Source organism: Cydia amplana, chromosome 7 (assembly GCF_948474715.1).
Source record: "Cydia amplana chromosome 7, ilCydAmpl1.1, whole genome shotgun sequence".
Lineage (NCBI taxonomy): Eukaryota > Metazoa > Arthropoda > Insecta > Lepidoptera > Tortricidae > Cydia > Cydia amplana.
In genome coordinates this window covers 7,318,652-7,342,041 of record NC_086075.1, presented here as the reverse complement: position 1 = coordinate 7,342,041, position 23,390 = coordinate 7,318,652, and the positions used below count along the sequence as shown (strand labels likewise).

General features: G+C 40.8%; 1 protein-coding gene across 1 annotated transcript; it reads right to left on the bottom strand.

Annotated features, from left to right (window-relative positions):
- Positions 1-436: 436 nt before the first annotated feature.
- Positions 437-23,134, bottom strand: LOC134649431 (PHD finger protein 14). Its single transcript, XM_063504176.1, has 21 exons — positions 23,003-23,134; positions 22,759-22,917; positions 22,357-22,484; positions 21,936-22,047; positions 20,878-21,006; positions 20,673-20,755; positions 19,921-20,075; positions 17,269-17,421; positions 15,432-15,547; positions 14,976-15,094; positions 14,171-14,356; positions 12,710-12,900; positions 10,323-10,429; positions 9,648-9,783; positions 7,289-8,075; positions 6,185-6,292; positions 5,169-5,228; positions 4,609-4,698; positions 3,231-3,352; positions 1,390-1,498; positions 437-677 (listed from the first exon to the last, which is right to left on the bottom strand). The coding sequence occupies exons 1-21, from the start codon at positions 23,010-23,012 to the stop codon at positions 657-659; spliced, it is 3,081 nt and encodes a 1,026-aa protein (XP_063360246.1). The 5' UTR covers positions 23,013-23,134; the 3' UTR covers positions 437-656.
- Between the last annotated feature and the right edge of the window lie 256 nt (positions 23,135-23,390).

Below are 23,390 nucleotides of genomic sequence, written 5' to 3'. Positions count from 1 at the left end.
TCAAAGAGAGACAAAGAGTGTATAAGGGAGAAGTAGAAGAGGGATTGGAAGGGGCAGACCTCGGCGGACTTTCTTCGATCAGATCGGGGAAATCCTGAAGAAAGGCCAGGTCAAGAGCACCCTAAACCGGCGAGCGTGTATGAGGAATGTTATGAAAGTAACGGAAGCGAAAGAGGTATGTCAGGATCGTAGCAAGTGGAAATCCGTGGTCTCTGCCTACCCCTCTGGGAAATAGGCGTGATTATATGTATGTATGTATGTATCATCATTGGCAATTAATTATTGCAACTAACAATAGTCAGTAGGTTAGTAGGTAATAAAAGCGAGTTATTAATAAGTATGTATTTATGCAGCGATCATTTTAAATGGAAGATACAAATAAGTTGTAAGTAAAGTCATTTGGTCATTTTTCAACAAAATGAAATAACTCTATCCTTAGTTAAGTTTTTATTTTAAAGTTTGACATTAACCTTAATTCTAATGCATTACACGTCGATACTTAAAATACGGTCTTAATAAATATATTTACTCTTATATCACATAAAATGTCAAAACCATAGATAAAATTACAAATAACTTTAAGGAAAACACAGAATTGATTAATTTTCTTCCATTATGACTTGTTCCTGATTCGCACAAAAAAAATTTGACAACCGTTAGTTGTTTTCTTCTACATCCTGTAACAAATAATACAGCGTTTTAGCATATGGTGAAAGGTAGAAAAAGATAGGTGAATAGTAGTGAAGAATTAAAATGGCTCTAAATAAATAATAAAAAAGCTCTGGTTCAAATTAGATATTAGAATGCGTTTTAAAAGGAATCTGAGACTTTACTTGTGGATGTTTCAACCCTTCATCTTTAAACGAGCAATTCTTGTATATTTATTTATTTATTTACATATGTCGGGGATCTCGAAAACGGCTCTAAATATTTCGATGAAATTTGCTGTATGGGGGTTTTCGGGGGCATAAATCGATCTCTGGGAAAACGCGCATTTTTGAGTTTTGATAATTATGTTTTCCTAGCAAAGCTCGGTCTCCCAGATATTACATAATATACATTGGACTGAAAAATAAAAATTACTAAGGACCTAAATCTGGTCATAAGAGCCTGAAATAATTAGAAAAAATAAATAAATAGAAGTAAATTGTACTTTATTTTTATATTAAACTAGCTTTTGCCCGCAGCTTCGCACGCGCAGGAGAGTTTTTTTAATTTTGTTTTTTTTTATGAATTTTGAAAAATCCTTTCTTAGTGGACCCCTAGACTTTATAAGGAACCTACTTGCCAAATTTGGACTTTCTAGTCCCAGCGGTTTGGGCTGTGCGTTGATTTAAGTCAGTCAGTCAGGTCTTTCACGTTTATATATATAGATTATGTTTTACTTACAGTAGGATCGCAATCGGCGCAGTGCCACGAGTAGCCTCGTTTCTTAGGGTTCTTGTTCAGCGGCGGCTCGAGGCATGTGAAATGGTACCTCTTGTTACATTCGTCACACCTGGCAAAACCACAAACATTAGTCATTCAATAGCAGCATTTTGTAAATAGAGGTTGTGAGGTCATGTTGTCAGTTTTTTGACCAAAAACATCTCAAGTGGTAATTTGTAAAGTGCTTAATAAATAAATAAAATAAATTTATTTCAGACAATTAAACAGTCCATATTTTTACATTTTTAGATTAAATAAAATAAAATTAAAATTAAAATTACAATTAAATTAAAGATTTAATTTTAAGAGAAATGTATGATAAAACCGCTGGTAAAATATCTCAAAATAGCTTTTTTTTAGGTGTTTACCATACCAACGGAGGGATCGCGGACGTTCCCGAAGCTTCACAATACATCTCACGGGAGTTTTTACCCGGCGTAGCCCAGTGATTTGTTTGCAGCAACAAGACGCACTACTTAGGTACCGTAGGGTGCTTTAGCTCCCCAAGGTTACTTTGTTCACCCATGAAAACCTATTTTATTATATTGATAAATTATTAAAAACGGCATTATGTTATTAATGTTTTTGTGGAAGCGTCTAGTGTCGTTTTTAAGAATATATTATTTGTAGCATGGAGTGACTCACACACAGCTGAGAGCACCTACCGCGAATCGATTTAATAAATTAATTGTTCATTTCCGAATGTAATATGATACCATGTAATCCGATATTGCAAACATAAAAATAATACTACATTTCCTTCAACCTTGTACTTAGACCTCGTGTAGAGAACAAAGGAAATGCTTTCCAATATAAACCCGCACATTTTATTATAAAATACAATTGATGTCCAACCGTTGCGTGTATCACTCATAAACCACCCTCTCTCCTAAACCGGTCCCACTTCAATTTTAGTAAATGGGTTTTCATGGGTGGACAAAGTAACCTTGTAAAGCTTTGGATTCCTCCGAAAACGGTGCCGTCATATTACGGCCGCTATATAGCGTTGACTGACGTCACTAGAACGTTGTCTATGTAAACAAGATGGCGCGGTTTCCTAGACGGCGTTACGTTACGTTGATTGTCAACGTAACGTAAGATGACGGCCGTCATGACGGTGTCGATAGTTTCGTGAACTTTTTATTAGATAGCGGTGACGCCATTTTGAATAAATGACACGAGATTTGAATAAATGATTCCGTACTACGATTATTTTCCTCTTCTGATGATATTTCATCCTCCAAGTAAATTATAGATGATCAAGCAAATCTTGTCAGTAGGAAAAGACGCGAAATTCAAATTTTCTATGGGACGTTATCCCATCGCGCCTACATTTTTCAAATTTGCCGCTCTGACCTTGGTGGATGACGGTGTGTTATGACACTTATGACGCCGTGGTACTTTCCACATGTCGCCACCGTAAAGACGGCCGTCTTTTGCGGCCGCTATATTCTCGTAGTATACATATGTACACGTAAACCACGTAGTGGATACTTAGCGAATTAATAAACAGATAAAACACCTCTCCATCCGATAAGGGATTTCCTCTTCAAGACACGTAGTTTAATAATATATATAGTTGATCATTAGAATTACTGGGGAGATTGGTGGTGACTTGTATAGTGACATGATATAAACTATAATACAGGAACCTGAGTTTAGTGTCTACTCCCCTCCCGGCACTCTGCCTATTTCAATATGACGGCCGTCATATGACGGCACCGTTTTCGGAGGAACCCAAAGCTTTAAGGGCTAAAGTACCAACCTTACGGTACTTATATAGTTGTACCACTGGTACTCACCGGACGAGGTTGGCGGGCCCGCCGGGCTGCTGGCACACGTCGCAGTGCGTCATGGGCGACAACGGCGCGGCCGCCGACGCCGCGCCGCCCGCCTCCGCCCGGGCCCGGGCCAAGCGCGCCACCTAACACACCAAGGCTCATATTGAATGTGTCATACACAGATTAAAGCGGGCCACTCACACACCTGCCGCAGGGGCAATACCGGTCGCACGCAGTGTTGGCCGAAACGTTAATGCAATTGAAAATGTTGGCCATTAACCATTATAAATTGAACCTTAAGCCGTAACGGACGATTACAGTTTACGGTCCAATTTATAATGGTTAATGGCCAACATTTTCAATTGCATTAACGTTTCGGCCAACACTGGTCGCACGGCGGTCGGAGCAATTTTCAGGCTGTTTTCTACACACTAGCCTGCCACTCAGTGTGTAAGTGACAGTCCCGCTGAACGCACGTCGACGAGAATGGCTCCTGTGTTATCAAAGCAGTCGGTAGTCGCCAATGAACTGACTGGAATTGCCCCAATCGTACTACACATGTAACAACCTAGCAGGGCGGTAGATACAATCTAGGGAGCTAGGAAGGTCTTGCGCCCCTGCCGCCCTGCTGCAGGCCCAATCTCAAAATTGCCTCTGCTTGTCTACACACATCACAATTAAGGAGGCAATTAAGGGTCCAATTCCAATATTGCCCCTGCGGCAGGTGTGTGAGTGGCCCTCTTAAGGCCTGGCAAACCAATAGCATGGTCAGTAGACAAAAAACCGGACAAGTGCGAGGTTGACTCGCCCACCGAGGGTTCCGTACTTTTTAGTATTTGTTATTATAGCGGCAACAGAAATAGATCATCTGTGAAAATTTCAACTGTCTAGCTATCACGGTTCGCGAGGTACAGCCTGGTGACAGACAGACAGACGGACAACGGAGTCTTAGTAATAGGGTCCCGTTTTTACCCTTTAAGTAGGTACGGAACACTAAAAAGCGGCAAGTTTGAAAACTGTAGGTGCTAAGTTGGCGTTCGGAGCCTTTGTAGGCCTACCCTGTTCCTGCAAAACATTGTATCTTATTACATATTTCCAATTTATAGATACGCTGTTTAGCCCGATACTTGCGTGCTAAGTCAGGAAATCTGAGCCCATAGTCATGTCTCGCAATTTATGAAGTGGCAAATGGAAAAAAAGAATGAGTAGAATCACACACACAAAGGTAAGAAAATATGGAACTATCTACCCCTTTGCCCATGTATTATGATTGTTATAATAAATGCTTTAAATTTTTGGAACATGACTTATATTTGTATGCGTGGCTGTCCTTGCGGTGCAACACAACACACATACATACATACATACATACATACATACACACAACATAGAAACTTACCTTCTGCGCAGGTTTAACTTGCTCAAGCACTACTTGAGGCATTGACTTTTCGGGCTCAATCTGATTCTGATCGAGTTCCTTTTTCGGAGGCTTGCGTAAGAGATGTCAGTATGAGATACAATTTGGAAAAGGGTATATTTTACACAAATGTTGAAATAAAAAGGCTTATGACATTTAGGTCTATTGATAATTTGAGTTAAAGTTTATGGCCAAGAGCGTTACTTTATTAGTTATAGTTATAATTTCAAACTATTTTCCAAATATTTAATACGTAACCCTTATTTTAATATAAACCAACCAATTAAGGTTCATACATTCCTGTGTCAAAAATCTTTAAACTCAATACTCTGGTTTCCTAGGATAGCGGTGCCGTCATATAGCGGCCGTCTCCATAGAAATACTACGACATCCATATTTAGCCGTATTATTTAGTATGGAGACGGCCGCTATATGACGGCACCGCTATCCTAGGAAAACCGATCTTTAGTGACCGTTCTGGAACGTTATTACAACGGGATAAAGCCTACCAATAGTGAGTTACTGGTGTTGTTAGTACTTACGGCTATGGCTTCGGGTGTCTCCGCGACCGGAGGTTGGGCAACTACTTCTTGCTCGGCATGCTGTAAACATAATTCGAATAAGATTTTGATGTTCTCTCTGATGAATCTGTTTTCTATAGACGCTACCGATCGTGCTGCCCACCATATAAAATTATAGCTAAGGAAGTTTGAATCTAGTTTTATTTGCAATTGGGTTGAAATTCGTTCCCACAACACAAGCCTTCATGGGCTTACTGTGGGACTAGTCAATCTGTGTAAGGATGTCCTATAATATTTATTTATTTGTTTACTAGCGACCTGCCCCGGCTTCGCACGGGTAGTTCAACGAATTTACACAAAACCTTTACAAATTATACACCAAAACCTTCCTCAAGAATCACTCTATTAATAGGTGAAAACCGCATGAAAATCCGTACAGTAGTTTTTGAGTTTATTGCGAACATACAGACAGAGAGACGCGGCAGGGGACTTTGTTTTATAATATGTATTGATTTATACTTTGTTTTAATGAAGGTTGACATTCCATCGAAACTGAGTGTACATCTTGAAGTACATTGGGCGGCACGAGGCTAGACTCGCTTCGTGTACCTATTTTAAAGCATGTAGGTGCATTTGGCCCAAAGTTGCAATCGCCCTGGCTGACCTTAAGCATAATTATGTTAAAAACAAAATTTTCCTAAAAGCGTATCAAATATCAAATATCAACATTTATTCAGCAAATAGGCCACAATGGCACTTTTACACGTCAATATGGAATTTACATACAGCAAAAAAAAAACACATCAATAATTATAAAATACAACTAAGCCGTAAATATCAAATCAAACTAACATAGAGATGTATAAAGCCTCTAAATGTCGAATTACAAAAAACGCAATAACAATAGTATTGAATGAAAAAAAAACAAAGATACAAAAACTATAATCTAAAATTATTTAGAGATGTAAATGTCTCTAAGTGTCATCATAACTAAAAGATACGTATTTCCAGCTAGTTTGAGCTTGAAGTAGAGTTACCTTGGAATGTTTCCTCACGACGGCAGGCGGGGGCCCATCGTTGCTGTCTGTGGGCACATAGAACATCTGCGTGTCCAGCGACCCATCCGGCTTTGGGATCGGCTTGATCTACAATACAATTTATATAGCACATCAGAACTCTCTTGGAAAGCCATAGTTATCACGCTTGAAGTCACTAATCACTATGATTTCTAGTGCAAATAACTTGGAACGTGATCTGTAATTCAATAACGAGATTTCTATACCAACCCCTAAGATTGTCCAGGGACCCATCCGGCTTTGGGATCGGCTTGATCTACAATACAATTTATATAGCACATCAGAACTCTCTTGGAAAGCCATAGTTATCACGCTTGAAGCACTAATCACTATGATTCCTAGTGCGGATAACTTGAAACGTGATCTGTAATTCAATAACGAGATTTCTATACCAACCCCTAAGATTGTCCAGGGACCCATCCGGCTTTGGGATCGGCTTGATCTACAATACATACTTGCAATACAATACAACTCTCTTGGAAAGCCATAGTTATCACGCTTGAAGTCACTAATCACTATGATTTCTAGTGCAAATAACTTGAAACGTGATCTGTAATTCAATAACGAGATTTCTATATCAACCCCTAAGATTTTATTTCGAAAGTCAGTCAGTTAAATTGATTGCGAAATCCATTGCAGCAGACCTTTCTTACAACAGAAATAAGGATGTGTTCCGATAGGTCCACTTTGACTGTCACTATATACTTGATGCTGACGGTACTAGACGCTAAGGGCAAAAAAGAAATTATACTTTTGGTGTCAACTTGTCAAGGCACATCATTTCGGAGCAATGTTTGATACTTTAATGTTAACCAGGGGTTAATAGGTTATTAGGCCTTAGGCTGCAGAAATAATAACATAATTATGTTAGAATATAATGTATAATCTATTACAGGGGTCACCAATTAGTTTCTTCAGGGGTCCTGTTTTTTAAATAAATTGACCACCGCGGTCCGTTTCTACTCGAGTTTATTAAATAAATAACAAAATAATATAGGTCGGCGCGACCGCGGTCCGCCATTTGGTGACCCCTGATCTATTATATAAATATAACATAGATCTTACCTTAATAGTAATTCTTGGATGAGGCATATCTGGATTCTCCATATCCTGCGTTTTCTTCTTCCTCTTGTGCTTATGAGACTTGGACGGGGACCGCAGAAAATCGGGCGAATACCGCGACCGATGCTTTTCTTTCCTGCGTTTCCTATTCGCTTTATACGTAGCTATATCCGAAGATAAGTTAGCTAGAGTATTCTCAATAGAGCTTTCGATAGTTTTGCTGTCCCGCTCTTTCGGTTCTGTGAGAAGAGAGGAGAATGACGAATTATGCGACAGGAAGCTAGAGTCCTCTCGTTTAGTTGGGGTCGCGGTAGCGGAGGCGTTTGAGTTTTCGTTGTGGGAATCGTTAGGGCTGTCCGCGACTATGGGAGTTATCGACATGAGAGGCGTGTTTGTCAATGTAGGGGAAGTGAATGCACGTTTGTGCATCTTCTTTGAGAGAGACTCCTCTCCGCCGGAAGCGCCATGTTCCTTCTTTTTCTTGATTCTTTTATCTTTCTTCTTTGACTCAGTTTCGACATCGTCGCTGATGAAATCGAAGGGTTTTATAGTTACTTTGATAGGCGATACATTTTCTGAGGCGGTTACTTTGACAAGTTTCTCCTTTTCAGCCTTGGGAGTTTTTTCCTGCTTGTGTTTAGCGGGTGGCGAGTTGGGTACGGAGCCAGGGCTCAGTGGGTCGGTGATGATGGCGCCGTCCTTGCTGTATCTGATGCGAGAGCGCCGCGGTACTTTCTTTTCGAGTACTTCTGGTTCTGAATCTGACGTTTTGTCGCACTCCGAGCATTGCCTGTAGAAATGACAAAGTTACCATCTTGCAAAAGTACCTACATATGTGAAAAAAAGGGGAAAAGCGGATCGAGGCAGTGCAGGGTAGTTTTTGTAGGCAGGGTCCCCGTGACAGCTCGCTCTCTTGTCGTCTACAATACTAGCTGATCAACGACAGAATATAATAGTATAAAGACGAAGTCATTGACCTCGGAAAAAAACATATGACTGACACTTATCTGACACATATCCCTTCTCCATAAATATAAAATACACCCTGCCCGCAGCTTTGAAATTACCCAATACACACCTTCCCGCTGATAAAAAAGTGGTCAATTAAAGTTTTGATTGGCTAACATTCTATTTTTTCAAGACGTTTTTAACTGAGTCTTGTACAGTTGAGTCGCTCGCAGCACAATACACGTAGAGTCATTTATAAGCAGAGCTCTAGGCAGACTTCTACAGTTATTACCTATAGTTCGTTGTAGTGGTAAATTACCAGCCGTAGAGCTTGATCTTCTTGGACGAATGCAGCGGCGGGTTGAGACAATGATTGTTGTAAGCAGGGTCGCCATGATAGCTCGCTGTCCTGTAGTCTACAACACTAGTATGTTACAAGCCGTAGAGCTGGGAGTTCTTGGACGGATGCAGCGGCGGGCTGAGGCAGTGATGGTAATTGTAGGCAGGGTCGCCATGATAGCTCGCTGTCCTGTAGTCTACAATACTAGTACGTTACCAGCCGTAGAGCTTGGTCTTCTTGGGCGGGCGCTGCAGCGGCGGGTTGAGGCAGTGATGGTAGTTGTAGGCAGGGTCGCCATGATAGCTCGCTGTCCTGTAGCCTACAATACTAGTACGTTACCAGCCGTAGAGCTTGGTCTTCTTGGGCGGGCGCTGCAGCGGCGGGTTGAGGCAGTGATGGTAGTTGTAGGCAGGGTCGCCATGATAGCTCGCTGTCCTGTAGCCTACAATACTAGTACGTTACCAGCCGTAGAGCTTGATCTTCTTGGACGGATGCAGCGGCGGGCTGAGGCAGTGATGGTAGTTGTAGGCAGGGTCGCCATGATAGCTCGCTGTCCTGTAGTATACAATACTAGTACGTTACCAGCCGTATAGCTTGGTCTTCTTGGGCGAGCGCTGCAGCGGCGGGCTGAGGCAGTGATGGGTGTTGTAGGCAGGGTCGCCATGATAGCTCGCAGTCCTGTAGTCTACAATACTAGTACGTTACCAGCCGTATAGTTTGGTCTTCTTGGGCGGGCGCTGCAGCGGCGGGCTGAGGCAGTGATGGTAGTTGTAGGCAGGGTCGCCATGATAGCTCGCTGTCCTGTAGTATACAATACTAGTACGTTACCAGCCGTATAGCTTGGTCTTCTTGGGCGAGCGCTGCAGCGGCGGGCTGAGGCAGTGATGGGTGTTGTAGGCAGGGTCGCCGTGATAGCTCGCAGTCCTGTAGTCTACAATACTAGTACGTTACCAGCCGTATAGTTTAGTCTTCTTGGGCGGGCGCTGCAGCGGCGGGTTGAGGCAGTGATGGTAGTTGTAGGCAGGGTCGCCATGATAGCTCGCTGTCATGTAGTCTACAATACTAGTACGTTACCAGCCGTAGAGCTTGGTCTTCTTGGGCGGGCGCTGCAGCGGCGGGTTGAGACAGTGCAGGTGGTAGTGCTGGCGGCACGTGTCGCACGCGGCCATGAGGTGCCGCTCGCTGCGTCGGCCGCATACCGCACATGCGCCTATTGCCACATCATGTTATCAGAAACTTGTAATTAAGAATGATTTCTATTTCCAAGAATGTTAGGCTCCTTCCAATCTTTTGAAATAGGTTATCTAGATACAATATAAGAGAGTCTTTCTGAATATTACTATACTATGTAGTGAAATATTCAGTAGATACTCAGTGAGTTCAACAGATGTTTAAGTAAAATGTACTGTTCGTTATTATCAGAATTGCTTAGGAAAAAATCAAGAATGGCGTGCAATTAAATTGTATAATGTTAAAGGCATGGAATGCTTTAATGTTCACAAATATTTAAGGATGAGGTGCATGAAAAATTAATATCTGTTCGCAAGGTTAAAAATATGTTATTAAATACATTAAAAAAAGTCCTATTACTACAGCATGATTAAATTTGTCGCCGCTGTTGGTGATATTCTAAAGAAACGTTTATTAATTATTTTTATGTTTCACAGCCTTAGCCATGTTGCTTGAAACACATATTTACATGCATACTTACATACATATTTATTAACTGATAGCCATGAATACACTAACCTTCAAGAGACGTGGACAAGACTTTTCCTTGGCGAGCGTCCGGGTTGTCGCTAAGAGGAAAACCAACGCCCATCTTAAGAGCAGCCGCGGTGGGCACTGACATAGACCTGGCGGCCAACCTACTATGCAGTATTCGGCATGTGGTAACGTACATCACTTATCATTAATGGGCAGTGATCGGCACGACCCGTGACGCACCGCGGGATTGCGAGCAGAAATCATAATATGGACATGATTAGATTATAACATAACTCCGTGATTTTGTTAAATAGAATAATTTTATTGTATGATATATATTTGCAAATATACGATAAAGTGTTAAATAAGCTTATAAAATGTATAATTAATTATTAAATAAAAAATTGATATATTACTATGTGATTATATACCTATTTTGAACTTGTTGTCGTTTTATTTAATGGTAAAAATCATTCATCTTCCTGTGTGGAATACCTTTATGTACTACAATCGGAAATACTGACTTCCTAAAAAGACCGAAATCTCGGGGCATATCCATGTTAACATAATGATTGAGGTCATTGACACCGTGCGACACGGGCCGTGCCGATCACTGTTAATGGGTGAATCACAGAACAAGTTAGAATGGCGATGCGAGCAGGGTACGTGTCGCCGCCGGTTTTGAGCAAACGCTCGCATGCTACTCGCCCGCGCTGACCGAAAACGAAGTAAACATGCCTTTTTGCGCCACAATAACCTTCAGATTAAGAAGCCAGACATCAAATCTGTCTAAAGGAAGCGTATCCATTCACCACACACACAAGGCGCTAGCTAGTTTTTACTACCGTTGCGCGAGTGTTAGTAAATGTGGAGAGGAACGAGCGGCGACACCGGTTCCGATACTAACTGCGCGCGATAGCCATTCTAACTTCTTTAATATGTTCTGTGGGCTGAATATTCGAGCGTTCTATCGGCACATATTAGAACAAATTAAATTATTTTTAGAAAATATTTTAATTTGTTATTTCAAGTAGAATCACTACTTATATAAATTATAAACTGAAATAAATGTCATATACTAAGAAAAAGTTAACCCAAGCCTCCTATCGGCATTCTGTCGGAGTTCTATCGGCATTGTTCTCGCTAAGATCTTACTACAGTCAGCAACAGAAGTTACTAAGCGGGCGAGGTGTTCAAAATTACCTTGACAAGCTTATTCTCTTAACATCTCGCCCGCTTAGGAACTATCGCTACTGACTGTACAATACAGTCAGCAGCAGAAGTTGCTAAGCGAGCGATGTGTTCAAAATTACCTTGCAGCGGCTTATTCTCTTAACAATAAAGTCGCGTCAAGATCATTTTGAACACCTCGCCCGCTTAGCAACTATTGCTGCTGGCTGTACAATACAAAGACATCGAAGAACAATGCGCAAACAATCTTAAAATGTAAAATAAAGACGCTAATCACGAAGAATTTAGTACATGGACCCGCCTGTTTCTATCTCTATCGCACGCTTGTAATATATAATTACCGCCGGCATCATGCTTTCCTGCCCATGATGCCGGCGGTCACTGCCACTATACGAGCGGGACAGCAATATACTAATGCGCGTGCGACAGAGATAGGACCAGGCGCGTGAATGTACGAAATTCTTCGTGCTTAGCGTCCTTACTTTAGACTTGGTATTGATATTAATTTCGTTGACATAAAAAAGTTAATAAAGTTAATAGTTGTTTCAGGGTAATGACGAAAAACAACCCAATACAAAGCTGAATATTCACCTGATACCATACAACTTTATGAGGAAAGGCAAGTCGAAGGCGATTGCGATTAAATATTAAAAAATAGGATCGGGGATGTCTTATGGTAAGAGAATGACAAAAATAAAGTTGTATGGTTAATAAGACTAATCAAAATGCGATTTCTAATTCAAGTCCAAAACTCTACCAATGTCATATATGTATTACTTAGCTGTAATTTTTTTAAGTAGCAATCCTTATTTTAGAGTATTCCTGATTATTATAGCAACTAGTTTAGACTGAAATTATCAATCAGTATTTTTTTAACGAAATGAAACCATTATCAAGGATTTTAGATAAATAAATTGAAATTCATTCATTCACATAATCATTTATAGAGAACAGCCAATTACAAGTTGTAAAATGTACAAATTTAATTTTAAGACCAAGTTAGTCCACGCATTTTTATAATTTAACCTGATAATGATATTAAATTATAGCAGTTTACAAAAAACATAACTTTAATAAAAGTTAATTTTGCGGAGTCTACCTTGGTCTGCAGTCTATTCATCAATCATCCAGTCAAGTTCATAAATACGTACACATTTCTTAACCGACATCCATAACGATAAGGCGAAAAAATGTCTACATATTTATGAACTCTGTCTATGAATAAAACGAATACATACCGTTGTTGCAGCTGCTGTGGCGTGACTTTGGGAGTAGACCGCGCCAGGACTGGTGGCAGCAGAGGCTTCTCTTCCAGTATGGAAGGCAGCGTTCTGACGGGGCAGATGGCAGTGATCGCTTCGTATATCTTCTGGAGGGCCTGCTTGGTTGATGTCAGCTCGGCTAGTGCGTCGGTGTTTTCTTTTGAAGCCTGGTAGAAAAGTATACTTTCAATATGTTTTCAGATCTTGGGGAGACCTATAGAAGATACTCGTAGATCTTGAGAGAACTAGCCAGTTAATATGAAGATATATTTATTTGGGAGCAGCAGCAGGTAAGTAGGTTTAATGTATAAAGCTTTGGATTCCTCCGAAAACGGTGCCGTCATATTACGGCCGCTATACAGCGTTGACTGACGTCACTAGAACGTTGTCTATGTAAACAAGATGGCGCGGTTTCCTAGACGGCGTTACGTTACGTTGATTGTCAACGTAACGTAAGATGACGGCCGTCATGACGGTGTCGATAGTTTCGTGAACGTTTTATTAGATAGCGGTGACACCATTTTGAATAAATGACACGAGATTTGAATAAATGATTCCGTACTACGATTATTTTCCTCTTCTGATGATATTTCATCCTCCAAGTAAATTATAGATGATCAAGCAAATCTTGTCAGTAGGAAAAGGCGGGAAATTCAAATTTTCTATGGGACGTTATCCCATCGCGCCTACATTTTTCAAATTTGCCGCTTTGACCTTGGTGGATGACGGTGTGTTATGACGCCGTGGTACTTTCCACATGTCACCACCGTAAAGACGGCCGTCTTTTGCGGCCGCTATATGACGGCACCGTTTTCGGAGGAATCCAAAGCTTAAGTGGTAGGTTGTTGTTTTATTGTTTACATAGTGGAGCAACTATACGTAATCCTTACGTAATCATAAACATACCTTAAGAGCTTTAACCAGCAGAGATTTTTCAAAAATCGTAGCGGATTTTTAGATCATACAACTGTTGCCAAAAATATGTAAACAATCACGAGGCCTTTCTCTAGTAACTTCAGTGTTTCTCCAAACAGTACCCGACGAACAAATCTGATGTTAACGTACACTTGTTATGTGTATTCTGATACTTACGTCATCATAATCGGTCCTCAGTTTCTCATCGCCGCCCAGCAAAGTCTCATTTTCCTTTGTGAGCCTCTCGAGTGACCGCCTCAATGACGTCACACGACTGTTTCTCTCCAGATAGTAGCCGACGAACAAGTCTGGTGTTAACGTACTCTTGTTATGTGTTTTGGATACTTACGTCATCGTAATCGGTCCTCAGTTTCTCATCGCCACCCAGCAAAGTCTCCTTCTCCTTTGTGAGCCACTCCAGAGACCGCCTCAATGACGTCACACGACTGTTTCTCTCCAGATAGTAGCCGACGAACAAATCTCGTGTTAACGTACACTCGTTATGTGTATTCGGATACTTACGTCATCATAATCGGTCCTCAGTTTCTCATCGCCACCCAGCAAAGTCTCATTTTCCTTTGTGAGCCTCTCGAGTGACCGCCTCAATGACGTCACACGACTGTTTCTCTCTAGATAGTAGCCGACGAACTCTACCGAGAAGGCGGGGGGCACGTGCCAGCGGCGGGACACGTCTTTCAGGGCGGCCATCTGTTGAAAATTGGAATTAGGTATAGCTGGTCAACCAAATCTTGTCATTAAAAAAAGGCGCGAAATTCAAATTTTCCATGGGACGGTATCCGTTCGCGTCTACATTTTTCAAATTTGCCGCCTTTTTCTACTGTCAAGATCTGGTTGACCAAGTTTATACAGAGTTAGGGTCGGTTGCACCAAACTGTTTAAAGATTTCGCTAAATTTTATTGTATGGGCAGTTTCATAGAGCTCTGCTGCGTGACGTTGATCAGTCTGTTAACTGTAGTTGGTGCAACTGACCTTTAGTGCCAGTTGCACCATCCGCATTTGAGAGACTGATCAACGTCACCCGGCGCGCCGCGGCGCTTTACTATGAAACTTTCCATACAATAAAATTTAGCACACGCTTTAACGGTGACAGGCGGTTTGGTGCAACCGACCCTTAGTAAAGTAAAAAAGGTTCAGCTTAATTTGCCTGGCCTAATACAGTCACCATCAGACCACTCAAAAATATCTGAACGCGCACTCTAACGCCTTGACAACAGAGGAGTGTTCACATATTTGTGAGCCACTTGGCCGCTCCGATATATTTGAAGGCAACTGTACCTACAACATACGAGCCACTATGCTATTTACCTGTGCATCTTGGAATTCCAATGCGTGCGTGTCAACACCCATACATTCCGCTTTTCTCTGGAATTTCCTCATTGCCGAAGCGCTGCTAAACAACATTCGCGCCATTTTCTGTGTCGGCACTGCAAGCAAGAATCAACCGTAATACCAGCTCCTAAGAGTTCAATTTTGGTATGCATTCTTTATCATGTTATTCTGCGTTTGAGTACAGTCGCCATCAGATATATTGGAGCGGCAAAGGTGCTCAAAAATATCTGAACAAGCACTTTAAGACCTTGATAATAGAGGTGTGTTCAGATATTTGTAAGCGCCTTGGCCGCTCCGTTATATCTGATGGCGTCTATAACACAATGTAATTAGACCGTGTCCATAAAAGAAATGTGGTGTTTACAAATTTAAAAAACTTTTATCTGTTTATATAAAAACTCTTATATGTAAAATTTTAAGATTTATGCATACCCCATGGTGGATTCCGTGTCTCCTTGTGCTGCAAATACTTCTTCCTGTATTTGATAAGTTTCCGTTTTATCCTGGCCTTCTCTTCTGGGGTCGGGTTGTTTTGTAACTCGAATTTCCTAAAGTACAACAAAAAAGAAAAAGTTGTTTGTATGAATAGCAAATTCTAGAAAAAATATATTACAATACTAGGACAAGACTTGCGGCTTTGGGTCAGCGGCCCACTACCAACAGAGCTAACGAAGATAACCCCATAAGCCATAATGTTGAATACTTCAATCATATCTTGTAAATTCTATCATATATTCTTCCTTGTTTACATGCCTTAGTACTGGGGCTCAACCACACCTACCGTAAGATTTACAAGACTATGTTTACGTTATTTCAATTTACTTATTACCTATTACCGAACCATAAATGCGTTAGCATATGGTTTTGCTGAGTACAAAAATAATAAGAAATCCTGATTGATTGGTTAGATTCATAGAATATGGGTCATTGTTTTTAAGCCAGCCTAATGGTATGGGTTGATAAGTTTTTAGACATCCGTTAAGGTCTGGCGAACACGCCGCTCAAACGCCCATTCGCAAGCCTCTTGCTCACTATACGTGCGCCAATTCGTTCAAACAACACTCTTAACCAGGGATCGGATACCGGCACCTATTTTTTGTACGGGAACGAAAACGGTATTTTTTCGTTCTTCGCTTATACATTTCTAATTGGGCAATCTAATAATACAAAGTCGTAACCTAAAAACACAACTGAGCCCTACATTTCGAGTATAAGATAACTCGAAAAATAGGGTTATTTCGAAGTTTTTGCAAAAAACCGGTTCCGATCCCTGCTTAACCGTCCATCGGCCTTACTTACCGTGACCTTATTACAAAAGGCATAAGGTCCAAATGGACAGCTAACAGTGTGGGCGATGGTACCATGAAATACACGCGGGAAGTGCGCGCAAACGTCGCATTTTGGTCAGATTTGAATGGACCTAAATGAATTTCATAAAATCCGGCCAAGTGCGAGTCGGACTCGCGTTTCCAGGGTTCGGTACATTAAGTCCGACTCACGCTTCACTGCACATTTCTAATAGGTTTTCCTGACATCTATAAGTACAGAACTATTTTGTGAACATTTTTTTTTTTCAAAACTTTATACCCAGTAGTTTCGGAGATAGAGTTTCGGGGAATGGACAGACAGACGCACGAGTGATCCTATAACGGTTCCGTTTTTTCCTTTTAGAAATAAAGAATAGAATAGAAATAATTTTATTCATGAGCACAAACACAAAATGGAAAATTATACATAACAGAGAAACATAAAGGATAAAGTGCCACGAAATGGTCTCACTTCAGCATGTTGCTGGCGACTTCCAGCGCTGATCTTCCGATGAGACCATCCGGTGAAACAATCACGACAGGTAACATGAATACAAAACTTTGAAGTGAACAAAATTTTGAGGTACGGATACCTAAAAAACCGGCCAAGTGCGAGTCGGACTCGCGCACCGAGGGTTCCGCACCATCAACAAAAAATAGAGCAAAACAAGCAAAAAAACGGTTACCCATCCAAGTACTGACCCCGCCCGACGTTGCTTAACTTCGGTCAAAAATCACGTTTGTTGTATGGGAGCCCCACTTAAATCTTTATTTTATTCTGTTTTTAGTATTTGTTGTTATAGCGGCAACAGAAATACATCATCTGTGAAAATTTCAAATGTCTAGCTATCACGGTTCGTGAGATACAGCCTGGTGACAGACGGACGGACGTACGGACGAACAGCGGAGTCTTAGTAATAGGGTCCCGTTTTTACCCTTTGGGTACGGAACCCTAAAAATACCTCTTTTCGGTCCTCAGTTGCAGGGCGAGCCAGTTCCTCTTCCGCTTCTTGACGAGTGTTTTATCAGAGTGCAGTTTGCAGTGAGCGTAGAATGGGTCCGCTTGTTCCGCCTCCTCGGAATGCGCCTCGGCCAACAGCCCTGCTCTTTGACCGCTGAAATAAATAAAAAATGATTAAGTCACAGACAATCCAACCTCTAGACATAGCATAGTCGCGCTACCCCCTCTGCCACAGATACGGTAGCGTTACTCCATCTTCGAGTCAATCCCGTGCCGTGATTGGTCCGTGTCTTTGAACGGACCAATCACGGCACGGGATTCGCTCACCTCGTCCCCCCGCACCCCCGTATTTTTGGCAGCATCGGTTTCATGAAAGAATTGGCCTAAGCTCAGTCTAGAGGTTGGATTGTCAGTGGGTTAAGTTAAAATATTAAACCTTGTTTTATTTTCCGGATATCAAAATGACAGACATGACAGTACGATTGCACTAATTTGTCGAATCGATCACTCATTTAAGGTCATTAGATGATAACAATAGGATTCATTATAACAAAAGGAACTTCGCAAGACCATTTTTTGGTTATGGTGGTTTTCTTTTTTATCTCAATTTACTGTTAAAAACCAATATAGAAAATATAACAATAGACACCGTAAAACTAACCGAAGTGAGGTCAGCCTATTCAATGAACGATTGTTTTACAACCCCTCTTAAAGACTTGGTGGTCAGAACGGGTAACCCGACTGTTAGACAGTTAATAGGGGCAATAAAGTGTACCTATGTTTAGAACTTTAGACAAAAGAATGAGGCACGAGCCACTATTAAGGCAATGCCGTCCATATTTATAAACGTGTCGAAAGTTAATAGGGGCCATAAACAGTATCTTTGTAAAGGAAAAGGCAGAGCCATTAATCAGGCAATTAAGTTTTCATATTCAAAAAATTGCCGATGGGCTACCAATATCAACTCAGTAAAAAATAAATAAAAGAATGTAACATGTCACAGCAGATAAATAAGGTCTTAGGGCCACTTGCACCATTAGCTAACCAGGGGTTAGCCGGTTAAACCTGGAGTTTATTTTTTATTTTATTTTATTTTAAGGTTCAACAGTTATTACGAGGGGTGTTCAAAATATTCTCGGTATGAGAATGAAAACAAACAAGTACGAAAAGTTTGATATTTTTATTTTTCAATATACTCCCCCCCTATGTTCATACACTTAAAAGATCGATCAATTATTTTTTTTAATCCTGCATAAAAATATTTTTTATCTTTGGTGTAAAAATGCTCCTCCACTGCCGCCTTCAATGCTTCATCATCGGAAAATTTATTTCCACGCAGATCCTTTTTAAGATTGGGTAACAAAAAGAAGTCGCTGGGGGCTAAGTCCGGACTATACGGTGGGTGAGTAACAGTTTCAAACCCACATTCAACAATAGCTGCCTTGGCAATATGAGCAGTATGGACGGGGGCGTTGTCATGCAGAAGCATAACACCTTTGGTTAACTTTCCTCGCCTCTTTTCTTTGATTGCATCCTTTAATTGACGTAGAATGTTAGCGTAGTACTGTCCTGTGATATTTACACCTTTTTCTTTATAATCGATCAGTAATACTCCTTCACAATCCCAAAATATCGTGGCCATGACCTTGCCAACTGAAGGGATGACCTTGAACTTCTTGGGATGAGCTGAACCCTTAATGTGCCACTGCATGGACTCTTGTTTACTCTCTGGGTCATAATGATGAACCCAGGTTTCATCTCCAGTAACTATTCTTTGCAGCACCTCATCAGGATTTTCACCGCACAGGTCAATAAAATCGGAACAACAAGCTACACGCATGTCTTTTTGAAGCCGAGTCAGCATTCGCGGAACCCATCTTGCACTTACTTTTGACATATTAAGATGGTCATGGATCATGGATCATGTACGGTACCAATAGAGAGATTGGTTACTTGTGCTATAGATTTTACCTTCACTCGACCATCTTCCAATATAAGTTTTTCCACTTTATCAATATTTTCTTGTGAAGTAGCTACTACAGGCCGGCCAGGTCTAGGGTCGTCTTCAACACTCTCCCTTCCACGTTTAAACTCGCTTGACCACTTTTGAATGGTAGATAAAGAAGGAGCAGACTCACGGTAAACACAATCCATTTCCTCTTTTATGGTTTTTTGATTTTTACCCTGTTTTGTCAAGAATTTTATCACGCATCGATGTTCTAATTTAGTTAACATTGTCAATTCCCACATGATGTTCATGTTTGTTCAGCAATTGCAGAAAAACAAAAGAACATCTCGGTTCGAATTATACTTTTTTTTAATGTCAATGAATAAACCTTAGCGGCCAGTAACGAAAGAAATTTTAGAAGAGGTTGTAAGATATCAATACCGAGAATATTTTGAACGCCCCTCGTACATTGAAGCTTACATCAATTCAAACTTAAATGACATGCTGAATGTATAACTTATTACTGGTAAACACCACTATGCAAGAATTAAAAAAGCAAAGTCAACAACAAAGAGTTACCATGGTTACCAGTACAATTTGACACTGGGTTAACGGTTTAACCGGTTAACCCCGGATTAGTGGAATGGTGCAAGTGGCGCTAAGTGACGTGAACGGTCTTGCCGAGTTTTCACTGTGTGAGTTTACCATGTGACGTGGAAGAAGGTCTTGCAGAGGCCTGCGTCGCAGCCGACGCACACGCCGGTGCGCGCGAGCGCCGCGTCGGCGCACAGCGCGCACGACCGCGCGCCCCAGCGGGAGTACGCCATCTCGAATAACGTCACGCCCGACAGTCTCTCCACCTGTATGCGCGGGCGCGTTTAATTTGTGAATTTTTTTTTGCACAAAATATATACAACAATACAAATGGCGCACTTAATGCCAAATGGCATTTTCTACCAGTCAACCATAGGGCCAAACAGAGACACTTACAATTGGTGCAGAGCGAGAAAAAAAAGTTTAGTATGCATAGTGTCAATATTACCTGGAAGAGATCCCTGAAATTAAGGGATAAGTTCGCCTTTGTACTAATGATGTGTGTTCTTTCATGTTTCATGTCGTACAATAAAGTATTTTACTACTACTACTACTACCTTTTTTTTTTCTAGAGTCCACCTTTGTACCTCAATATCAGTAAATTTTATGTAAACCTGTGTTGTATAGGTATAATAAAGTGACAACTATTAGGTATTACTCATTTTCTGTCTTTTCATTTGCCGCGGTAGACCCAGGCCAATTTTTTCCTTTATTTCTATTAAAGTTCAATATTTGAATTTAATTTGTACTAGAACAAGTACGCTGGGACTTTCGAGGCTATCAGACTATATAGAATAGACCATCAGTGTGTTCTCACCTTTTAACACTCTTTTTCTACATCTATAAATGTATGTAATTTTTACCTCTGAGAATGCCACTCCAGGCACGTAAAGAGCACACACAAGATGAACCCATGCTCCAACTTCTGTTTCCTTAAATATGCCACCTAAAATAACGAAACCACATCAGCCTTTATCCAAATAACTTAAGCTTAATGCATATTGCATGTCACAAACAACTTATAAAGTTGGTACAAGGTAAAAGGCAACACAAGATGAATCATACTACCTTTATTTGGGCAGAGCTCGCAGCTAGGGTCAGTGACCCCCGCTTTGCATGCCTCACAGAACCACGGCTCGGTGGACGCGGAACTCACTGTGCTTGACTCACTAGTGACATCCGAGACGCCATAACAGCCTGTAACAAGTAGAAATGTTTAACCTTTTGAATGACACGCCTAGAAACACGGAATACCAACTATGTAAAATAGTAGGATTAATAACAAGACATAACACACTAAACAAACACCTACATAACATGGGTAAAACTAACAGCCCCATGTGCAGAGCGTGCATGGATGAAGAGGAAACAACGAAACATATTCTCATAGACTGCAAACAGGTAGAAGTATACAGGAGCAAATACCTAGGGAATCCGTGCACAATAAAGGAGGCAGTGAGCAACCTAGGGCTACCTCGTGTCACGCAAAATAGGCACAGTGGTTGTCGATTTGTGGAATATGCCCAGGATAAATGACTAACTAAAAGTCACGCCTATCGTGTGCGGCGCGTTATCGTGAACTTACAATCTAGTCAGGCAAACGAATTTGTCGGAGGAAAAAGCGCGAAACAATAAATTTATATAGGAGATTGTAACTTTGCGCCTACATCTTTCAAATTTGCCACCTATTTCTAATGACTATTTGCCAGACTACAAATACAAACAGAATAGAGAACACTAAGGTCTTGTTAACACTTTGTGGGATACTACTCTATATTTAAATTATGTCATTTGTCATTTAGTTATAATACGCGCGTGCATTTCGCTCGTACTTGTGTGTACATGTATTGGCACGAGCGGAACGCATTTAACCTTTTGACCGCCACAGTCGGCTGTGGCCGTCATCGAAAAGTCTGGCCACGGACGCCAACGACGGCTACAGCCGACAACTTCGCCAATGTAGAGGGATTTACGCGGGACTCCGTAAAGTTCAATTTCGCTTAAATAATTGCGATCGCCTGGCGTCTGGAGCACGGCATATTCCTTCGCCGTCTGGCAGTTAAAAGGTTAAATTTCAAAATGTAAGTTTGAATTGGCACCCATTAAGACAAATTAATTTAGCTTACCTTCATGGACAGTCACTCCACAACCGTCACACTCAACGATCTCATTGAAGTCATCACTCCTCGAGCCAAGACAGCCAGCACAGATCAGCCAATTGGCTAAGTCACCAGGTATCTGAAACAGACACAATTGTGATTCATTCAAACAAAAATTCAGCTATGATGAATTATTTCTATTGCACTATACTAGCGAACTGTATCTAATTAGGCAAGCGAGAAATGTTCCACATGCTAACCAGCTCACACCAAAAGAGAATGAGGCAAGCTTATGTTTAACAATGAGTATAGAGTATAGAGTATTAGAGAGCAAAGATGTATGTGTATTAGTATGCGAAATGAATCCACAAAAAGAACATTAATAGGTAATGAAATAAATATGGAAGTATTTTTGTGCTCCTTATGTATGAGTATAACCTATATGTACCTTGAATTCAGCTTTTTTGACTCTTTCCAATAAGTCAGTGACGGATGAGTCTCCCATTTTGGTGTCGTCCTTAAACTCATCCTCGGCATCTGACGCAGACTCCTCGGAGCTGCCACTGTCACCTTTTCCTGTTTAAATAATAAAGACACATTTTTAATACGAATAAGAGTTTTGCAATAATTTTCTTTGTAATAAAATAGTTATTGGTTACAAGTATAATAGGTTTTTGCAAAGTTGTTCAGTAATAGATACCTAATAAAGTTTGTAATAAAAATAAACCTCAAAAGCCAAATATCTAAACCTGTATTTACAAGTGTCTTTTATATGGATTAAAGGCTTATTTAATTTAATTATCAGCGAATAAAGGTTATTTATATTGTAAATGTGTTGTAATAGTACTACCATCATCGTCACTGTTGATAGAGTGATCATCGCTGTCTTCAGGATGGTCCTCAATTCGAAAATCCGAGTCGTCCGAGCTTTCACCTTCCCCAAGATCGAAATCCAGTAGAGACTGAGGTTCCACTGGCTTAACCTTCCTCTTCGCAGGATCGCGTCCGACTAAAAATTAAAAACAAAGAATGAGCATCTGCGTTGTTACTCTGATGATGAATTCATGTAAAAATTAGACATAAAGTTTACGTACGGTTGCTCATTGTGGACAAAATAGTTAAACGTTATTATTTCGGCTGCATTTTTATTACGTTTGAGTTAATAAATCTTTAAAAATTACGAAATACTGCCGGCGCAGCTTGGCGCATCATTGTGCAATTTGACAGATCAGTGTTACAAGTGAAAAAAGAAGGAAATATGTACGGCCATGACATGAAAGTACGGTCGAATCTAAAGTGGAATCCAGACGTTACAATTTATCGCCAATCTGATGAAATTGTCCGATCGAATCAGGCCATGCCTTGGAGGATAAAATCAAACGGAGACGCCATGTCTGTAATTTTCTGTACAAAACAGTCTGCCGATTTTTGCGGGGGAGGGGAACGTCAAATGTATGCGTAACGTAAAAATAGCCATGTCAG

Excerpts from the sequence above, each read along its gene's own strand:
- LOC134649431 (XM_063504176.1), bottom strand. Across the intron at positions 22,048-22,356 it reads TCAAAAAAGCTGAATTCAAG|ATACCTGGTGACTTAGCCAA; the intron begins GTACATATAGGT and ends TGTCTGTTTCAG. Across the intron at positions 10,430-12,709 it reads CCACAGCAGCTGCAACAACG|GTCTATGTCAGTGCCCACCG; the intron begins GTATGTATTCGT and ends GTTGGCCGCCAG.